The sequence below is a fragment of the Trichosurus vulpecula genome, chromosome 4 (assembly GCF_011100635.1).
Source record: "Trichosurus vulpecula isolate mTriVul1 chromosome 4, mTriVul1.pri, whole genome shotgun sequence".
In the NCBI taxonomy this organism is placed as follows: domain Eukaryota; kingdom Metazoa; phylum Chordata; class Mammalia; order Diprotodontia; family Phalangeridae; genus Trichosurus; species Trichosurus vulpecula.
This window is the reverse complement of record NC_050576.1, coordinates 272,050,226-272,068,802: the sequence shown is the minus strand read 5'-3', so window position 1 is coordinate 272,068,802 and position 18,577 is coordinate 272,050,226. Positions and strand designations below refer to the sequence as shown.

Genomic DNA, 18,577 nt, shown 5'->3' with positions numbered 1-18,577 from the left:
AGGATGCGAGAAAACCATGAAAAACAAGTCAATGACTTGCTAAAGGAGACCCAAAAAAATACTGAAAAATACACTGAAGAAAACAACACCTTAAAAAACAGACTAACTCAAATGGCAAAAGAGCTCCAAAAAGCCAATGAGGAGAAGAATGCCTTGAAAGGCAGAATTAGCCAAATGGAAAAGGAGGTCCAAAAGACCACTGAAGAAAATACTACTTTAAAAATTAGATTGGAGCAAGTAGAAGCTAGTGACTTTATGAGAAATCAGGATATTATAAAACAGAACCAGAGGAATGAAAAAATGGAAGACAATGTGAAATATCTCCTTGGAAAAACCACTGACCTGGAAAATAGATCCAGGAGAGATAATTTAAAAATTATTGGACTACCTGAAAGCCATGATCAAAAAAAGAGCCTAGATACCATCTTTCAAGAAATTATCAAGGAGAACTTCCCTGATATTCTAGAGCCACAGGGCAAAATAGAAATTGAAAGAATCCATCGATCGCCTCCTCAAATAGATCCCAAAAAGAAATCTCCTAGGAATATTGTTGCCAAATTCCAGAGCTCCCAGATCAAGGAGAAAATACTGCAAGCAGCCAGAAAGAAACAATTTGAGTATTGTGGAAACCCAATCAGAATAACCCAAGATCTGGCAGCTTCTACATTAAGAGATCGAAGGGCTTGGAATGCGATATTCCGGAGGTCAGTGGAGCTAGGATTAAAACCTAGAATCACCTACCCAGCAAAACTGAGTATCATGTTCCAAGGCAAAATATGGAGTTTCAATAAAATAGAGGACTTTCAAGCTTTCTCAGTGAAAAGACCAGAACTGAATAGAAAATTTGACTTTCAAACACAAGAATCAAGAGAAGCATGAAAAGGTAATCAAGAAACGGAAATTGCAAGGGACTTAACTAAAGTTGAACTGTTTTGTTTACATTCCTACATGGAAAGATGATGAGTATGATTCATGAGACCTCAGTATTAGGGTAGTTGAAGGGAATATGCATATATATGTATATATGTATGTATATATATGTTTATGTATATATATAAGTGAATGTGTATGTATGTATCTATGTGTATATGTATGTATGTGTATATATATGTGTTTATATATGTATATATATATATATATATGTAAAAGAGAGAGAGCAGACACAGGGTGAGTTGAAGATGAAGGGAAGATATCTAAAAGAAATAAAATGAAATTAAGGGATGAGAGAGTAACATACTGAGAGAGGGAGATAGGGAGAGATAGAATGGGGTGGATTATCTCGCATAAAGGTGGCAAGAGGAAGCAGTTCTATGGGAGGAGGGGAGAGGGCAGGTGAGGGGGGAATGAGTGAACCTTGCTCTCATCAGATTTGGCCTGAGGGGGAATACCATACATACTCAGTTGGGTATCTTACCCCACAGGAAAGAAGAGGGGGGAAGATAAAAAAAAAATAAAAGGCAGAGGGATGATGGAGGGGAGGGCAGATGGGGGTGGAGGTAATCAAAACAAACACTTTGGAAAGGCGACAGGGTCAAGGGAGAAAATTCAATAAAGCGGGATGGATTGGGAAGGAGCAAAATGTAGTTAGCCTTTCACAACATGAGTATTGTGGAAGGGTTATACATAATAATACATGTGTGGCCTAGGTTGAATTGCTCAACTTCTTAGGGAGAGTGGGTGGGAAAGTAAGAGGGGAGAGAATTTGGAACTCAAAGTTTTAAAATCAGATGTTCAAAAACAAAAAAAGTTTTTGTATGCAACTAAAAAATAAGATACACAGGCAATGGGGCGTAGAAATTTATCTTGCCCTACAAGAAAGGAAGGGAAAAGGGGATGAGAGGGGAGGGGGGTGATAGAGGGGAGGGCTGACTGGGGAACAGGGCAACCAGAATATAAGCCATCTTGGAGTGGGGGGGAGGGTAGAAATGGGGAGAAAATTTGTAATTCAAAATGTTGTGATAATCAATGCTGAAAACCAAATATGTTAAATAAATAAATTGCATTTAAAAAAAAAAAAGAAGTGAGTGGGGGAAGAAAGTGGAAGGAGGAAATGGGGGATTTTTCTATCTATTGATTTCCCATTTGGAAGCTGGGCTAAGGTCAAAGATAAGTACATTTCTAACTTTAGTAGCTAATTGTGCCTTCCGAAAGTACATAGGGTCATGTCTGTTAATGATTTCAGTCTTAAATAAAACTATAAGCCAATGTATTACATAAAACATAATTATGTAATGTATTACATAAATGTATTACATCGACTAATGATAAACTCATTTGTTTCTATTAATAACTTCATAACCCGGAAAATGATCTGATTTTTCTGATTTGCTTATCTAAATCCTGCAGTTACGTACATGGTTCTATGAGAACTATAATACTTTATGATAAGCATGCATTACCTCTAATGTGTTGGTTTTCTATGTCAAGAAGCATTTGATAAGTGAGTACCTACTATGTGCCCAGCACTGTGGGAAATATAAAAGAAGTGTATGAAATAGTCCAGGAGCTGAAAAAGCTTAGTCTTTCTGGGGAGGCACGTTTTACCTGCCTAAAATACATAGAATTATTAGATTCTATGGGCAGCTAGGTGGCATCATAGTGTACAGAGCGCTGAGCCCGGAGTCAGGAAGACTCATCTTCCTGAGTTCAAATTGGACTTCAGATCCTTACTAGCTGTGTGACCCTGGACAAGTCATTTAACCTCATTTGGTTCAGTTTCCTCATCTGTAAAATGAGCCAGAGAAGGAAATGACAAACCACACCAGTAGCTTTGCCATGAAAACCCCACATGGGGTCATGAAGAGTCAGACGTGACTGAAATGACTGAACATTAGATTCCATGTGATTAAGTGCAAGATTAAATGCTAGATTTTGTTTTTGACTTTGTATTTACAGTCCCTTGCACATAGTAGGCATTTAATAAATGCATCTGTATGGTAATGACTGTATTTTCTTTAGGATCTATAGAAGGGAAATATCAGTGTGTACTGGCTTATCAGCTGTCACTTCAGATAAAGTACATAGGATTTATGACCACAAATGACACTCCACCTCCCAGCTCCAAGCCTTTTCCTAGCTGCCTCCATGCCTAGAACTCAGTTCCTCCTCATCTCCGGGCTTCCTTGACCTCCTTCAATTCTCAGCCACAAGAAGCCTTTCCTGGTCTTTCTTAATCTTAGTGTCTGTCCTCTGAGACTACTTCTAGTTTATCCTGTCTATATCTTGTTGGGGCATCATTTGTGTGTTGTCTTTCCCCCATTAAAATGTGAGCTCCTTGAGAACAGGGTCTGTTTTTGGCCTTTCTTTGTATCCCCAGCGCCACAATGTCTGGGCATATCATAGATGCTTAATAAATATTAGTTAACTGACTGATCCATATTTTCCATGCTACTCAGGGACAGGGACCTGGTGTGTGTGTGTGTGTGTGTACATACATATGTGGATATATAATTTTAATTTTCCATTTGTTTACAAATTCACAGAATCTCAAGATTTGGAAAGGATTTCAAGGGATCATCTTGTCCAATTTAGATCTGGGGACCTCTGGTGATAGAGAACCTATGGTAGCTCAGCATACCTCTGGAAAACTCTCATTGTTAGGATTTTTTTGTGTTCTAATGAGATGTAGTCTCTTTTTCTACACTTTCTGCCCATTGCTTCACTCTTTTCTTCCTAGGATCAAACAAGGAAAAGTCCAAACCTTCTTCCACATTGACAGCAATTACCTATTACATCTTTTTCCATTCCACCTTCTAAACAGCTTTTCTGCTCAAGACCAAATACACACTCTTAGTTTCCTCAACCCAGTTCTGGCATGGTGTACTCATGGTTGCTGTTCTGACTAGTGACAATGGCATATGTTTCAACCCCTCATAGTGACCACTGGGGTTTGTTAGACAAGATGGGTACATGATGAATATTCACCAAATTGCCTCTAAATTTAGAACTATTCATATTTCTGAGTTTATACCTTCTAGGATTCCTACTACCTCTGTATCCTCTTCTGATCTATCCTTTCCCTTGCTGCCAGATTAATTTTCTAATATGTAGATCTCCTCATGTCACTCAACTGCCCCAAACCCTTCAGTGACTAGTAACATTTAGACTTCTTAGCCTAGCATTTAAGATGCTTCAGAATTTGACAAGATTCTATTTTTTTTCAAACTTACTCCCCATATTTTAATCTACCAGTAAAAAGTGGACAATTCACCATCCCCCACATACTCCTTATATACACCCTCACCTCTGTGTTCATGTTATTCTCTATGTCTGTGTTCATGTTATTCTCTATGTCTGAAATATTCTTTCCCAACTGCTTGAAATCCTATCTAGCCTACAAAGTTCACTTATTCAACAAGCATTGAGTGCCTGTTGTGTTCCAGGCATTGAGTCAGGGATACTAAGACAGTGCTATGCTTTTTAAAAAATATATATATCCTGAAAATAACTTGCACCGTTTTTTCAGAAGATCTCCTTATCCTGGTCCTTAGGGAATTATTAAATCACTTCGAAAAGTATTTTCCAAATACTTGCCATATAGAAGGCACCATGCTATAAAGAACTAAGAAAAATACAAATGAAAGGATTTGCCCTCAATGCAAGGAGTTTACATTTTACCAGTAAGATACATGTGCACAGAGAAGTAAATAGATTGTAATTTAAGGAAGGATGGAGGGAGGGATAATAATGAGGAAGATCAGGGCTTCATGGAGGAGGCAGTGTGTAATCTGAGCCTTGAAGGCAGATGCAGATTGTGAGAAGCAGAGATGAGGGATGTGTGTATTCCATGCCTGTAGGACAGCTTGCATAAATTCATGGAGGTGGGAAATGGAATGTCAAGTTTGGGGGAACAGCTAGTGGTCCAAATTTTGTTGTCTGAACAAATTTTGGAGCTAGAGCCCCTTCAACTGAGAGAATTAGATCAGAATGAATTTATTATGAAGATGACCTTTTTGTGGACTTTGAGAGAATGAACCTTATTCTTGTGACTTTATGAGAATCTTTCTTCAGTCTCCTCTTCTTGGGGACATCTTCCTCAGGTAGAAATGCTACTATCCAATCCATAGGAGCAGGAAAATAGAATTAAGGCTCATTCTTCTGGTATTCTACACTTGTGCTTGCAATAGCTACTTGTTTGTCGTAAGCTCCAATCTAACAGGTTGTTCTTTATCTATAAAATACGTAACATGGCATGACTTTGACACCATCAGTTAGTATTTATTAGCAATAAACTCATTTCACACTGGAATGTGGAACCAGAAAAGCAGGATTATTTTCCTCATTGCTCTATAGTCATTAATTAACCTTTCTGCTCTTCAAATCCCAAGAAGCTTTATGACTGCAATTTAGCCAGTGTAGATTAAATGACAGATGCACTTTGGAAAAAAAGGCTTATAAGTGCCATTATCATGTGTAGCTCCACTGACACCTCTGCGTGGGATATTAATTCACACATTAGGCTATGCACTGAGCTAGGCACTAGGGTAAATTTAGAATAGAAACTCCTTTTGCGTATGTGTATTTTTAGTTCTAAATTCCATTCTACCTTGTTCTACTGTCTGTTAATAAATTTATTATAAATAATTTATTTGACTGGTGATATTTACTTCTTTGCATTTTCTCCTATGATAAATTTAATTATTCCTTTTTTATTATTCCTTAATAATAATAATAGATAATTAAATTACTCCTTAATAAATAAATTTATTTTTCATTTTTCTGTCTAGACAAGCTATAACAGAGGAAGCTAGGTGGCATTGCAGATAGAGTGTTGGGCCTGAGTTGGGAAGTTGTTGCTGCTGAGTCATTTTCAGTTGTGTCTAACTCTTTGTGACCCCATTTGCTGTTTTCTTGGCAAAGATATTGAAATAGTTTGTTATTTCCTTCTCTAGCTCATTTCATGGGTGAAGAAACTAAGGCACATGGGGTTAAGTGATTTGCCCAGGTCACACAGCTAGTGTCTGAGGACAGATCTCAACTCAGAAAGGGGAAGACTTGAGTTCAAATCTAGCCTTAGACACCTATTAGCTATGCGATCCTGGGTAAGTCATACCTGCCTCAGTTTCCTCAACTGTAAAATGAAGATCACATTGTTACCTACTTTGCTTTGAGGAACAAATGAGATAATACCTGTAAAGTGCTTGTCACAATGACTGGCGCATAGTAGGTGCTTAATAAATGTTTATTATCTCCCCTCCCCATGTCTACTATATGGTAATCATGTTTTTGGGGAAGTTACATATAATTTTTAATTAACGCTCAAATTCAGGCTACTGACATGTTTATTAATTCTTGTTCAGTAATTCTTATAGGTTCCATGCTTCTTTTTGAAAAATTGCGTATCTTGTATTATCATCAAATATTCACTTAAGTCTTGATATATGTTGTGCCAAGGCACTGAAGGTACAAAGATGTACAAAAATGATCCTTTTGCTCAATGGTCTTAAAATCTAGCTGAAGAGTTCCTCTCTAGTTCTCAGTTTTCTAATTTGTAAAATGAAAATTAGACAGATGGTCTTCTAGCTCTAACATTCCATGGACTGAGACAGAAAATGAACAATAAACACAAAGATAAATAACAGCACAAGGCATTTACTAAGTGTCAAAAAATAGGAAAGATAAATGCTCCATAGAAGGGCAAAGGAAGAAGTGATCAAGGACTGGGGCAGTCAGGGAACAGCAAATAGCTTGTACAAATGTATGGAAGTGGGAAATAAAGGTTCAAGTTTCAGGAGTAGTGAGTGGTCCAGTTGGAGGGAGAAGACTAGAGAGACCAGGACATCTCTGAGAGATGTTCCATGTTAACGGGTGCATAATGACCTAGCAAAGGAAACCAAGAAGAAGCAGTCAGAGTTTGTAAAGATGAGTAAGTAATACGAAATAAATATCAAAAGGTAATTAGGAACAAGACAGTAGAGGGCCTTAAATGTCAGACTGAGGAGGCTTTATTTTAGTCTAAAGACAATGGAGAGCCATTTTGGAACAGGAAAACAACATGGTGAGAAACGTGATTTACAAAAAGATACTTTTGTTGGTTGTGTGGAGGATGAATTAGAGATAAAGCAGAGAGATGAATTAGGAGGCTATCACAATAGCTTAGGAAAGAGGTGATAAAGACCATAACAAAAATGGTGGCCACATGAGTGGAGAGAGGGTAATGTATCTGAGAAGGATTGCCTGGGACTCTGAGATGAGACCTTTCTTGGAGATAGAATCTGCCAGACTTGGCCACTGATTATATATGGGTGGGTGAGGGGGTGAATAAAAGATAAGAGTCAAGAATGATGGAAGTTAAGGTCTTGGGTAATTAGAAGGATGGTGGTACCCTCAACAGACATCAGAAGCTTGAGGACTCTGGGAGCATAGAGAAGATATTTGAACCCATGGCAATAGACAACATCACTAAAGGAGATGGAGAAAGAGAAGATGGCTAAGGACAAAACCCTGGGGGACACCTACACTAAGTGATGAATGATGATTAAGGGAAGGAAATGAAGAAGAAACAGTTAGACAAATAGAAGAACCAACAGACATTGATGTAACTGATGTCAAAGAGTAGAGGTATGGAAAAGGTGGGGTATGTCAAAAATCTCAGAGAAGATCAAGGAGAGAACTGAGAAAAAGTCATCAGATTTGGCAGTTGATAATTGTTGGTAACATTGGAGAAAGCAATATGAGTCCACTGACACAGTCACATCCTAGATTTACATAGCATTGAAAAGTGGTGAGGAAGTAGGGGCAATCCCTCCTAGGAGATTTGCAGGGAAAAGAAGGGGAAATGCAAGATGATAGGGGAAGAGAAGAAGTAAGTAAGGAAGAGACTGAAACTGAGGATAAAGGGGAGTGATAGATAAAACAAGTTCTTGGATTAGATGAAGAGCGCAAGTAGAACAGGTATCCACAGAAAAGATATGGGGATTTCTTTCTTAGAGACTGGAATAAAAGATGAGAGGGCAAGTGAAGATTCAGGGAGATTTTGTGGTGTAGAGTATGAAAGACGAAGGTCTCAATGTTCAATGATGCCTCGGTGATGGCCTCCATTTTCTCAGTAGAGCAGGAAGCTAGACCAGCCACTGGTGGTAAGGGTGGGGGCGGGGGGGAGCGGATAAACAGGTGGCTTCAGGAAAAATAATGTATAGAATAGTTACTAAGCAGAGTGGGATGGAGAATTATTGAAGGAAGAGTGAAAGGACTACTGGGTGGCAGCAAAGGTCCGGTTGAGATTGGATGACAAGAATTTTTAGTAGCCCCAAGTGCTATGGCGATTTGACTTTCTCCAGCACCATGGCAGGGTATGTGAATGATTCTAAGGCAAGGAGGTCAGTGGTGAAGGGGGATAGTTGAATTTTTAGTTCCTGGCTATTAAAGAAATAAAGTGAGACCAGTATAGGGTGGTAGGCCTTGGAAGTTGCTGTAGAGAAAAATAGTAGATTTTGGAGGACGAATGAGACAAGAAGAGAGATGGAAGAACAGGAGACATTCAAAGACTGAAAGAAGGAAGGTGACAGAGTTATTGGGAGAGGGAAATCTAAGGTCTTACTATCTCTCGGGGTGGCTGAGGTAGAATGAAAATGTAAGTCATAAGAGTTGAGATCATCGAACTGGGAGACATGGGCATTTGAGGAGATATTAGTGTATATATATATTGAGGTTTTTAAATACGAGAGTAAGGGTTGGGTTAGAGAAAAAGACTGAAGCAGGTACTGAACTCCTTGAGAAAGGAGAGTTGATTTGGAGGCCATTACATAATATCAATGAGCACTGAGATGGGGTGATTTAATTGTATGAAAAGAAACTCAACGTAGAAGAATTTCTGAGTAATGGTAGCAAAGAAAGGATCTGGAAATGGTGAAAAACATTCCAGTTCCTTGCCAGCACTGGAAATGACGACCTGGGATGTATCTTCTGAAGAGAGCTGGCACTCTGTGAGTTTAAAAAGATGGAAAGAACACTAAAAGAAGAGATTGAGGATGAATGGAGGTCTGTTAATAATACAAGAGGGCTTGCAGAGGGCAAAATAAAAAGGGAGGTCAGAGGTAAGAATGGGAGTGGGGAATCCAGCATTTGGCACAGTGCTTGGTGCATAGTAAGTACAACATGAATACTTTTGACTGACAATGCTAAAGGTAAGCTAGATGTACATGAGAGTATGGTGGAGGCAAGTGAATCATAGGGTTTGGGTAAGGAGAAGGTAGGAATTTGTGAGCCACAGGAGTGGGGGAGCACCAGTTGGTTGGAGCTTATTCTTTCCAAGGTTCTGTGATGATGGAGGGCAGTGCTGGTATGGGACCAGGAGGTGAAGTCTAGGCCAGAAGTCTAAGTAGTCAGAGACTGGATTGAATTCTACGTCGTGCCAGCTCTGTAACTGTATCCTAACATGACTGGGGATGAGGCACATACAGAATATATCCTACATGTGGGATATGCAACCAGCTCTGCACTAGTCGTATTTTCTGAGGCCAGGATCCCTGGGCATCTTTAGGGCTTTGCCTAAAGTCCCATCCCCTTTGGATCTAGATATGGTGTTGACTTTGGTAAAAGGAGAAGTTGTAGACCTGTATCCTACCTTGCTCTGACTGATTCTGGAGTACTATATTCAATTCTGGCTGCCATATTTTAGGAAGGACTTTAACTAATTGGGTGCATTCGGAAAAGGGTGACCAGGATAGTAAGAAGTCAAAGATCATATTCCAGGTGGACCGTTTGAAAGGATGGCAATGTTTAGCTTGAAGAAAAGATGGTGTAATGAGTGTCCTCAAGTATTTGAAGAGTTATCACACAAGTTAAGATTTCTTCTCCTTGATCCCAGAGAACAATCAGGGGAAGTTGTAGAGAGGGAAATTTCAGCACAAGGTAAAGAAAAACTTCCTAACAATAAGTAGCAATGGGAAATAGTTGATTAATTATCACTTGAGGTCTTCAAATGGGGGTGTTGCAGCCCCAGATATAAATTTTAAAAGATAATCTCTTTGAAACTTTCGATTTTGAGATTAAGAAATTTTAATTTTATGTGTAGTTCAAGTTTGGAACTTGAACCTACTAACAACTCTGTTGTTGCTTAATCATTTCAGTTGTGTCCAGCTCTTCTTTGCCCCATTTGGGGTTTTCTTGGCAAAGATACTGGAATGGTTTGCCATTTCCTTTACAGATGAGGACACAGGCAAGCAGAGTGAGGTGACTTGCCCAGGGTCACATGGCTAGTGAGTTTCTGAAGCCAGATTTTGACTCAGGAAGATGAGTCTTCCTCAGTCCAGGCCCTGTACTCTATCCACTGCGCTACCTAGCTGCCAATAACAACCCTAGAAAATAATTAAAGCAAGTGTCATCCCCTGTGATTAAAGGACCTTCATTCTGTTGTTTTCCATTTTAAAATGTCAAAGTTGCCCTGGGTGGGGGAAGAGAGAGGAGAAGGAAGATACGGGCCCTTTCTGAAAAGAGCTTGTGACAATGTTTATTTCAGAGGCAGTTTGTAACTGGTGCTGCATGCCTGTGGGCTAAAGCGTTGCTAAGATGATCCTTTTTAATAAGTAAAGTTGAGCTTTATATGTCCATTATTTTAATAGAGTGTACTCAGTCATCAGGGTCTGGCCTGAAGAGAGGGGACCTTTTCTACATCACTGAGATGGAAAGAAACCCTTCTGTGCTTACAAAGAATAGATTTAGGGGCTTTATGCTCTCACCCTCACCACACCATCAAGTAACTATTTCCTTCTGCTTTGTCCATATGGCAGAGGAGTTTTCTTGCAGATCTGAAGACAAATTAGTCAGCCCTTTAGCTCAGAGTCCAAGAAGGGTGGCAGCATGGATAGATAACCCATCTGGGGTTGTGACTGGAAACTAAAAACACTGGTATCTGAAGAAAGTCCTCTGAAGGGAATTGGGATGCTAAATTGGCTTAACAGCTGTTCATGAGCCCAGGGAATCTGACTCTAAAACATAAAGCAAGCTAATTGAAGTCTGAGGATAAGATCAGAGTTAGACTAAGCTGTAATTGGTAAGAGTTAATGACTAGTGAGTGAAATATACCACTGTACCTTAGACTTTAAGAAGTTGGCTGGCTTCTTAAACAAGATTATCAAATTCTTATGCCCAAAGGGCTATAAAACTGTGCAGACTCTTTGATGCAGCAATACCACTACCCGGTCTGTATCCAAAGAGATCAAAGAAAAGGGAAAAGGACTTATTTGTACAAAATTATGTATAGGAGCTCTTATTGTGGTGGCAAAGAATTAGAAATTGAGGAGATGCCCATCATCTGTAACATGGCGGAACAAGTTGTAGTATATGATCGTGATGGAATACTATTGTGCTATAAGAAATGACAGACAGGATGGTTTCAGAAAAACCTGAGAAGACTTACATGAACTGATGCTGAGTGAAGTGAGCAGAACCAGGAGAACATTGTTCACAGTAACAGCAATAGTGTAAAAAGGAGCAACTGTAAAAGACTTAGCTACCCTAATCAAGACAATCATCCAAGACAATTCCAAAGGGCTCGTGATGAAAAATGCTATCCACCTCCAGAGAGAGAACTGATGAACTCTGAGTGTACATTGAAACCTACTTCTTTCACTTTTCAAAATTGTTTTATTTTGTTTGTTTCCTTTATAACATGGCTAACATGGAAATAAGTTTTAAATGACTTCAGATATATAATCAATATCAAATTGCCTACCTTCTCGGTGGGGGGGGTGTGAAGTGGAAGGGAGAGAGAGAATTTGGAACTCAAAAAATTTTTTAAATGATTTAAATTTTTACGTATAATTGGAAATAAATAACAAAATTAATTTTAAAATAAGCTAAAATTTGCAGTAAATAAAAAAAGATTATTAAGTTCTGTGTCTAATTGCTATTTGAAAAAAAAGGAGAAAGATTGAGCATATCTTCATTCTAAGACATCAGTAATATCAGTGGAATAAGCCTAAAGGTTTGTCTAGACTGAAATATCACTGGCACTAAAGTTCAGTGTACTCTAATTTCAGGCAAGGTAGCTAAGAAGGAACAAAAACCCTGCATCTTGACCTGTAAACTGAGGAATCAGCAATCACTTATTAAAAGGGATACAAAGACCAAAGCCAAATGGCCATTTAGTCCAAACCCCTTAACTTTAGATGTAATGCTAGGGTGCCCCGGGGCCCTACTGCTCTTATTAAATCAAGCACCTGAGTTATATAGCAAAATAACAGGTTAGACTCATAATCTGATGGGCAGACTAAAGGCCCAGGTTGGTATCAATTCTGTTCCTGGGAATGTAGTTATGAAACATATGAATGATTCATTACTGTGCTGACAGACAGACCAACAGACAGATGGGCATGCAGACAGACAAATAGAGACAGAGAAACAGAGACCGAGATCCTGTCTAACTACAGTCTGGGGTCTGGACTTGTCTCTTGTGTTGGAAAAATAATAAACTCTTCATGTCCTCATGATGCAAACCAGAGGACACAAGGAAACACACACGCCTGGATTGACCACAGGAGTTTAAAGGGGTAAAACTAGTTTTTTAGGACACAGTTTATAACAGAATAATGGTGTACACTCAGAAATAGGTGCCAATAAAACAGAGCCTAAGGAGTGGGGAATAGCGATGGTGCAGTTTGTGATTGCGTCTGCTCCCTTTTTGCGCCAGTCCTAAAACCATACAATACTTCCTTGCCTCAAGAGATGAATGCAAATCCTAGCAGTCTATATGGACCTAAGCCATTCTTCTACCCTAGGAAATGTGTTACATGGGAATAAGAAAAAATGCAGTCCAGAGAGGAAATTACTCTCCCAAAGGACTCATAAGGTAATAATTAGCAGAACCAAGATTTGAACCCAAGTCCTCTGACTCTGTATCCAAGGCTCTATCTTGGGCCACATGGTCAAAATTAACTAGAATTCATATTCTCCAAATGTCTTTGTAGACTCACATGTCCTTGCTAACTAAAATTGCTAGTGTGTCATGGGTTGTATGGAAAATGAATAATATTATTTGACTGTTTCTGGTCCTATGGGAGCTTTGGTGCTGCTTCTGATCATTGCTGAAAGAATTGGGAGTTTTAGTGTGATGTGCAAAATCCTGAGAGGTCTCCTGGTCCTACCCACACCCAGAGAACAGGGCAGGGTGGTACATCTATTAAAAGAAATCGCTTCTGGCTTAGGTCTCTTTGGCTACAATGCTCCAAATAAAATGTGAATCCAGTGAGAGTCAATGAAGGACAGCATCATTCTCTATCCCAGTATCATGGCATCTACTGCCAAGGGACCTGCTATGATGCCAAACATGATCTGTGATCATAGAGCAAAGATAGATGCACTATTCTATTAAAAAAAATACTAATTGAGACCAACCATGATCTGAGAGTCAACACCTGGCTAAGTTAACAAGCATTCATTAAGCCCTGTGTGGTAGGACCAGTGGTGAAGCATGATACCATCTCCCTACCTCCTGATAGAGAAAAGACAGGTTGCAGAACAACACATTTAGCTTTTGGCCATGGCCAATACAAAAATTCATTTTGCCTTACTATAAATATTTGTTATGAGAGATTTGGTTTTCTTTCTTTTTTTTTCCAATGGGGAGGGTGAGAAGGGAAGAAAATCAATTTTTCTTCATTGAAAAAATAAAATGTAACTTAAAAAAAACCATTGACCATTCAGATATACACAATACTACTCTTCTCAGCAAGGAATTTGGATGAGATTCCAGATTTATGGTATCATGATCCAAAGTTAAATAGTTGTAGTTTTTCCAATCAATGTTCTTCCTTACTGACCACTACAAATTCAGTGTCCTTACTCTCACCCAAAGGTACTTTAGGATTTTGGTGGGGCTAGGGTTCATTGTGTGACCCTTTATTCCTATTTATAAAATCAAACATCATCATCAAACTGGCATTTATGGAGTACTTTAAAAATTTCAGAGTACATACATACATGTATATTAATATATTACATATATTAAGTCACATGATCACTCATCTACAAGCTCCTTTGGGGCAGGGACTGTCTTTGCCTTGCTTCATATCCTCGGAGCTTAGCACAGCATGTGGCATATAATAGACACTTTATAAATTCTAGGTGGCTCATAAACTGACCTTGCCAACAAATGTGTGAGGTAGGTTTCCCAGGAATTATGAACTCCATTTCACAAATAGTACTCACCAACGCACCCGCTCCTATAATTCCAGGGTACCACCACTCAAAGCAAGATATGGGGTTTTGAAACAGCTCACCATCTTCAATTTTGTAAACGACTAGTGGTACTATGTTGAGAATCACTCCCAACAGCAATAGAACCAACAAGCTAAATCCATTGCAGGACGTCCAGCTTTCACAGCAAGTCATTTTTGCACCTGGGTTCAATCAGAAGCTCAGTCTGGTGTCAAAGTGGCACTGTTTAGTGAACACCTGTCTGTCCAGTTTTTATCCTGTGGTTCCCAGATAAAGGTTAGAGTACATAAAATATGAATTACGGAAAATAGTTCAAAGTCCAGTGGGTTTTTGTGAACTGATCCAACCATTCTGGAAAGCAATTTGGAACTATGCCCAAAGGGCTATAAAACTGTGCATAACCTTTGATCCAGAGATACCACTACTAAGTCTATATCCCAAAGATATCCAAAAAAGGGAAAAGAAGGTATTTGTACAAAAATATTTATAACTAAAGAGCTCTTTCTGTGGTGGCTAAGAACTGGAAATCAAAGGGATGTCCATCAGCTGGGGAATGGCTGGGCAAGCTGTGGTATATGATTATAATGGAATATTACTGTGTTATAAGAAATGACAAGCAGGATGATTTCAGAAAAACCTGGAAAGACTTACATGAACTGATGCATAGTGAAGTGAATAGAGCCAAGAGAACTTTGTGCACAGTAACAGCACAGTTCGATGAAGAACTGTGAATGACTTTGCCATTCTCAGCGATACAATGATTCAAGACAATCCCAAAGAACTAATAATAAAGCATACTATCCACCTCCAGATATTGTCTGATATCGTCTGAATACAGACTGAAGCATGCTATTTTTCACTTTCTTCCATTTTTATCTTTTATTCAAGTCTTCTTGTACAAAATGACTAATATGGAAATGTTTTACAAAATTACACATGTATAACCTATATCTGACTGCTCACTATCTCAAGGAGGGGAGAAGAAGAGAAAGGGATAGAATTTGGAACTCAAAACTTTAAATAAGAATGTTTAAAAAACTGAAAAAAACCAAACAAGTTCAGCGGGTTTATGGATTACTGTAGATCAGGATTACAAACAATGATGGGAAGAGACGATGATTAACAAATGGGAGGGGTGAGAATTAGACAAGGAAAAACATGATTCCTTTGTAACAAATGTTGACATTTCAGAGAGACAACAAAGGAACAAAATGTTGATCTTAGGACACTGTATTATCTCAGAGATAGTTAAGCAACGTCACTAAGAAACTGAGAGCATCTCCATGATCCGTGGTTTATTTTATTTTTTCTATTTATCTCCTCCAGTTATCTGATATCCCTAATATCTTTGTTCCAAAAAGACTTGCTGGTGAAATTTATTAAAAGTTTCAAGACTGGCTGAGAAATATTTTCTGGAGGGAAAAGCCTACAAATCTACTCAGTTCAAATGGGTATTTATTAAGTGCCTTCTGCCTGTATAGCACAGTACTATTAATATAATATATTAATTCACTTATAATGCAGTTAAATGTTTTAGTGTTGCATTTCAGGATTTTTCCCCAAAATACGTGTGCATCCTCTTTTCTAAGACAAAGAAGACTTTTTGACGTTATTAACTCAGGTTTTCGAGGCAAGTGGTCATTTTTCTTCAAAAAGGCATCCATGTCAGGTTCTTTAAGTTCTTATGGGCAAGACAGCTAGATAAATACTGTGGATAGGAAAGTCAATAAGCATTTATTAAGTGCCTACCATGTGCCAGGCACCATGCAAAGAGCTGGGGATACAAAGAGAGACAAAAGACAGTCACTAATCTCAAGATGTTCGTAAACTAATAGGGGAGAAAACAAGCAAATGACTGTTAAATATATATAATGCATATATATGTACATGTACATATATATAATAAATTGGAGTATTCAACAGAGGGAAGGATTAACATTCAGGGAAATCAGAAAAGACTTCCTGTAGAAGATGGAATTTTAGCTGGCACTTGAGGGAAGCCAGGAGGTGGAAATGAGGAGGCAGAAAATTCCAAGAATGGGGGATGACTGGTGAGATTATACGGAGTCAGGAGATGGAGCATCTTGTTCAAAGAACTACAAGGAGGCCAGTATCACTGCCTCACAGAGTACATGGTGGATTGTAAAGAGTAAGAAGGCTGGAAAGGTAAGAGGTTGGGAAGGGCAAATAGAGGATTTTATATTTTATATTCTATACTTTACTTATATATTTATATTTTACATATAGAAAGGAAAGAAGGGAAACATAAAGATGAGGAAAGAGGGAGTGAAAGGGGGAATTTTCTTCCCCTTTGAATGCTAAACAGCCATTCTTTATACATTCAGATGCACTGTTTTACATTCCTTTGATGCATTATTATATATTATTTTCTCTGTTCATTGCTAAGTTCATCTATGGAAAGATTGTAGAGGTTTTTTTGCCTATAGACTCCCTCAAAGTCCTATCTGTAAAGCTCAGCACAGCACAATAGATACTGCAATACTAAATAAATGCTAGATAAATGTTGGGAAGAGTGAGTTTGCAGTTAAAAATAAGGATTTGACGTTATAAGGAAAGACTGGATGCTGATTATAAAGCAAAAGGGGATTGAGGAGAAAGTGGTCTGCCCTAGTCAAAAGGGATTCCTCCAATTTAGTCAAATGGCAAAAAAAAAAAGAGTTTTTCTCAGAGAAGAAAATATGGAAACCAATAGTTGGCTCAGTTGAACGCCAACCTTACAATCTGGTGACTAGTGGTCCGTATGACCCTTGATATGGACTTGTAGATGAAATTACAGTGGGAGCTGACATCCCTTTTGCACCCAAGGATATCCAAACATACTCTTCCAGATACTGTCTGCTTCTCAAATGCCCGGTCTTATAGCAAAGCATACTTAGAAAAGCCTATATTCCCAATTATAAATAGTAGCTATTTTCTGATAGATAGCAAGCAGACTTTCATAATAAAGTATAGGAATCACTGCAGCAAAATGAGTAAGATGGCTGGCATCCTTGTATAAATTGGATGTTGAATGAAATATATAAAACTTGGGTTTCTGAGTTCGAAGTGCCTCTGCTCTTTGAGGAGACTCCAATTAGTGGAAAGAATGATGATGTAACATACCCTGCCTTTAGGAGGGGCACAGTTGGTACATGAGCTCTGGAAAGGACAAATATTCTTTGAAAGAGACCCATGTTATTCTAGGTTCTCTTCTGGACCAGATTCAGGGGAGAGTGGAATGCTTTGGAAGATTCAGATATACAGAAGAAGCTGGCTCCTCAATAGGTCCCTGGTTCTCAGTTTACCTTCTTAGAGATTTTGGAGAAAGAATTTCCCCTCAGGTGAAATAAGTTCTCTCTCTTGGCTCAAGCTGAGATCTTACCCCACTCCCATGAAAAGAGCTCATTGACATTAGTGTAATTTTCCGGTTTTTTCTAATCTGTACAGATGCTCCAAATTCGATTTGATGTTTTACTTGGATAAGTGGCTTTCCTTGCTATTTGCTATTTTTGATGGTCTTTTATGTAACCAACATTTGGCTAGAAGGGACCAAGCTGGCAGGTATGAGCTGAGGGCGGCCTTCCCCTTCTTAAAGCTACAGACTAGCAACCAGGGAAGCAGCAGCTTGTGTTTTAAACCCACTGTGCTACCAGACCAACAATATATAGTGTGGCAGTTAGATGTGACTCCAGTCTAGTACCCTCCTCAGAAGACAGAGAAAAGAGCATCTCACCATGTTCCTTCTTCTGCTTCCATTAAGGCAAAAATCAGTCTCCCTTGGAGAGCTTTGGGACAGATTCTAGGGGTGTATGTGTATGTGTGTGTGTGTGTGTATATATTTACACATATGTCATATATGTATGTGTGTGGGCATGTGTGTGTAGATAGATAGACAGATATAACAGGATCAGGCACAAAAGAACTTTTCTTCCTTCCCCATCCTCCCTATCACATGCACTCATTTCCTCTTTCTTTCTTATCTTCAAGCACCCACCCCCACCCCATGCTGACCATCCATCCCCCACCCATGGAAGAGAACTCCAAGTCTCTGTTTTATGCCAGACCTCCCAGACCTTCCCCTCCACCCCACTACCTCGCTATGCAGACATGGCTGCTTCTGCCTCTTGAATGAACATTAAGTTGGAGGATCTTTGAGCCTTACCATCTTTCCTACTACTATACCTTTCAGGTCCCGGGTCATTGCCCTGTAACCTGCCAATGTATCTTAAGTATATTTCTTCCCCCCATAGCAGAACCCTTTTTATACACTGTGTCCCCCAAACAGAATGAGAGCAGAAACTGTCCCCCCTATTTGTATCCCCAGTACTTAATATAGCATTTGGTACATTGAAAGTGCTTAATTAAATTCTTTTTTTTAAATTATTTGACATCTGCCTTGAACGCAAGCTGGGTAAGTCAC

General features: G+C 38.9%; 1 protein-coding gene across 1 annotated transcript in view; it reads right to left on the bottom strand.

Annotated features, from left to right (window-relative positions):
• TM4SF20 (transmembrane 4 L six family member 20) overlaps positions 1 to 14,331 on the bottom strand; it is a 34,498-nt gene extending 20,167 nt beyond the window's left edge. Inside the window, exon 1 of the mRNA XM_036755704.1 lies at positions 14,149 to 14,331. Within this exon, the coding sequence (XP_036611599.1) occupies positions 14,149 to 14,331 (183 nt within the window). The remainder of the gene's footprint in view (positions 1 to 14,148) is intronic.
• Positions 14,332 to 18,577: the final 4,246 nt, after the last annotated feature.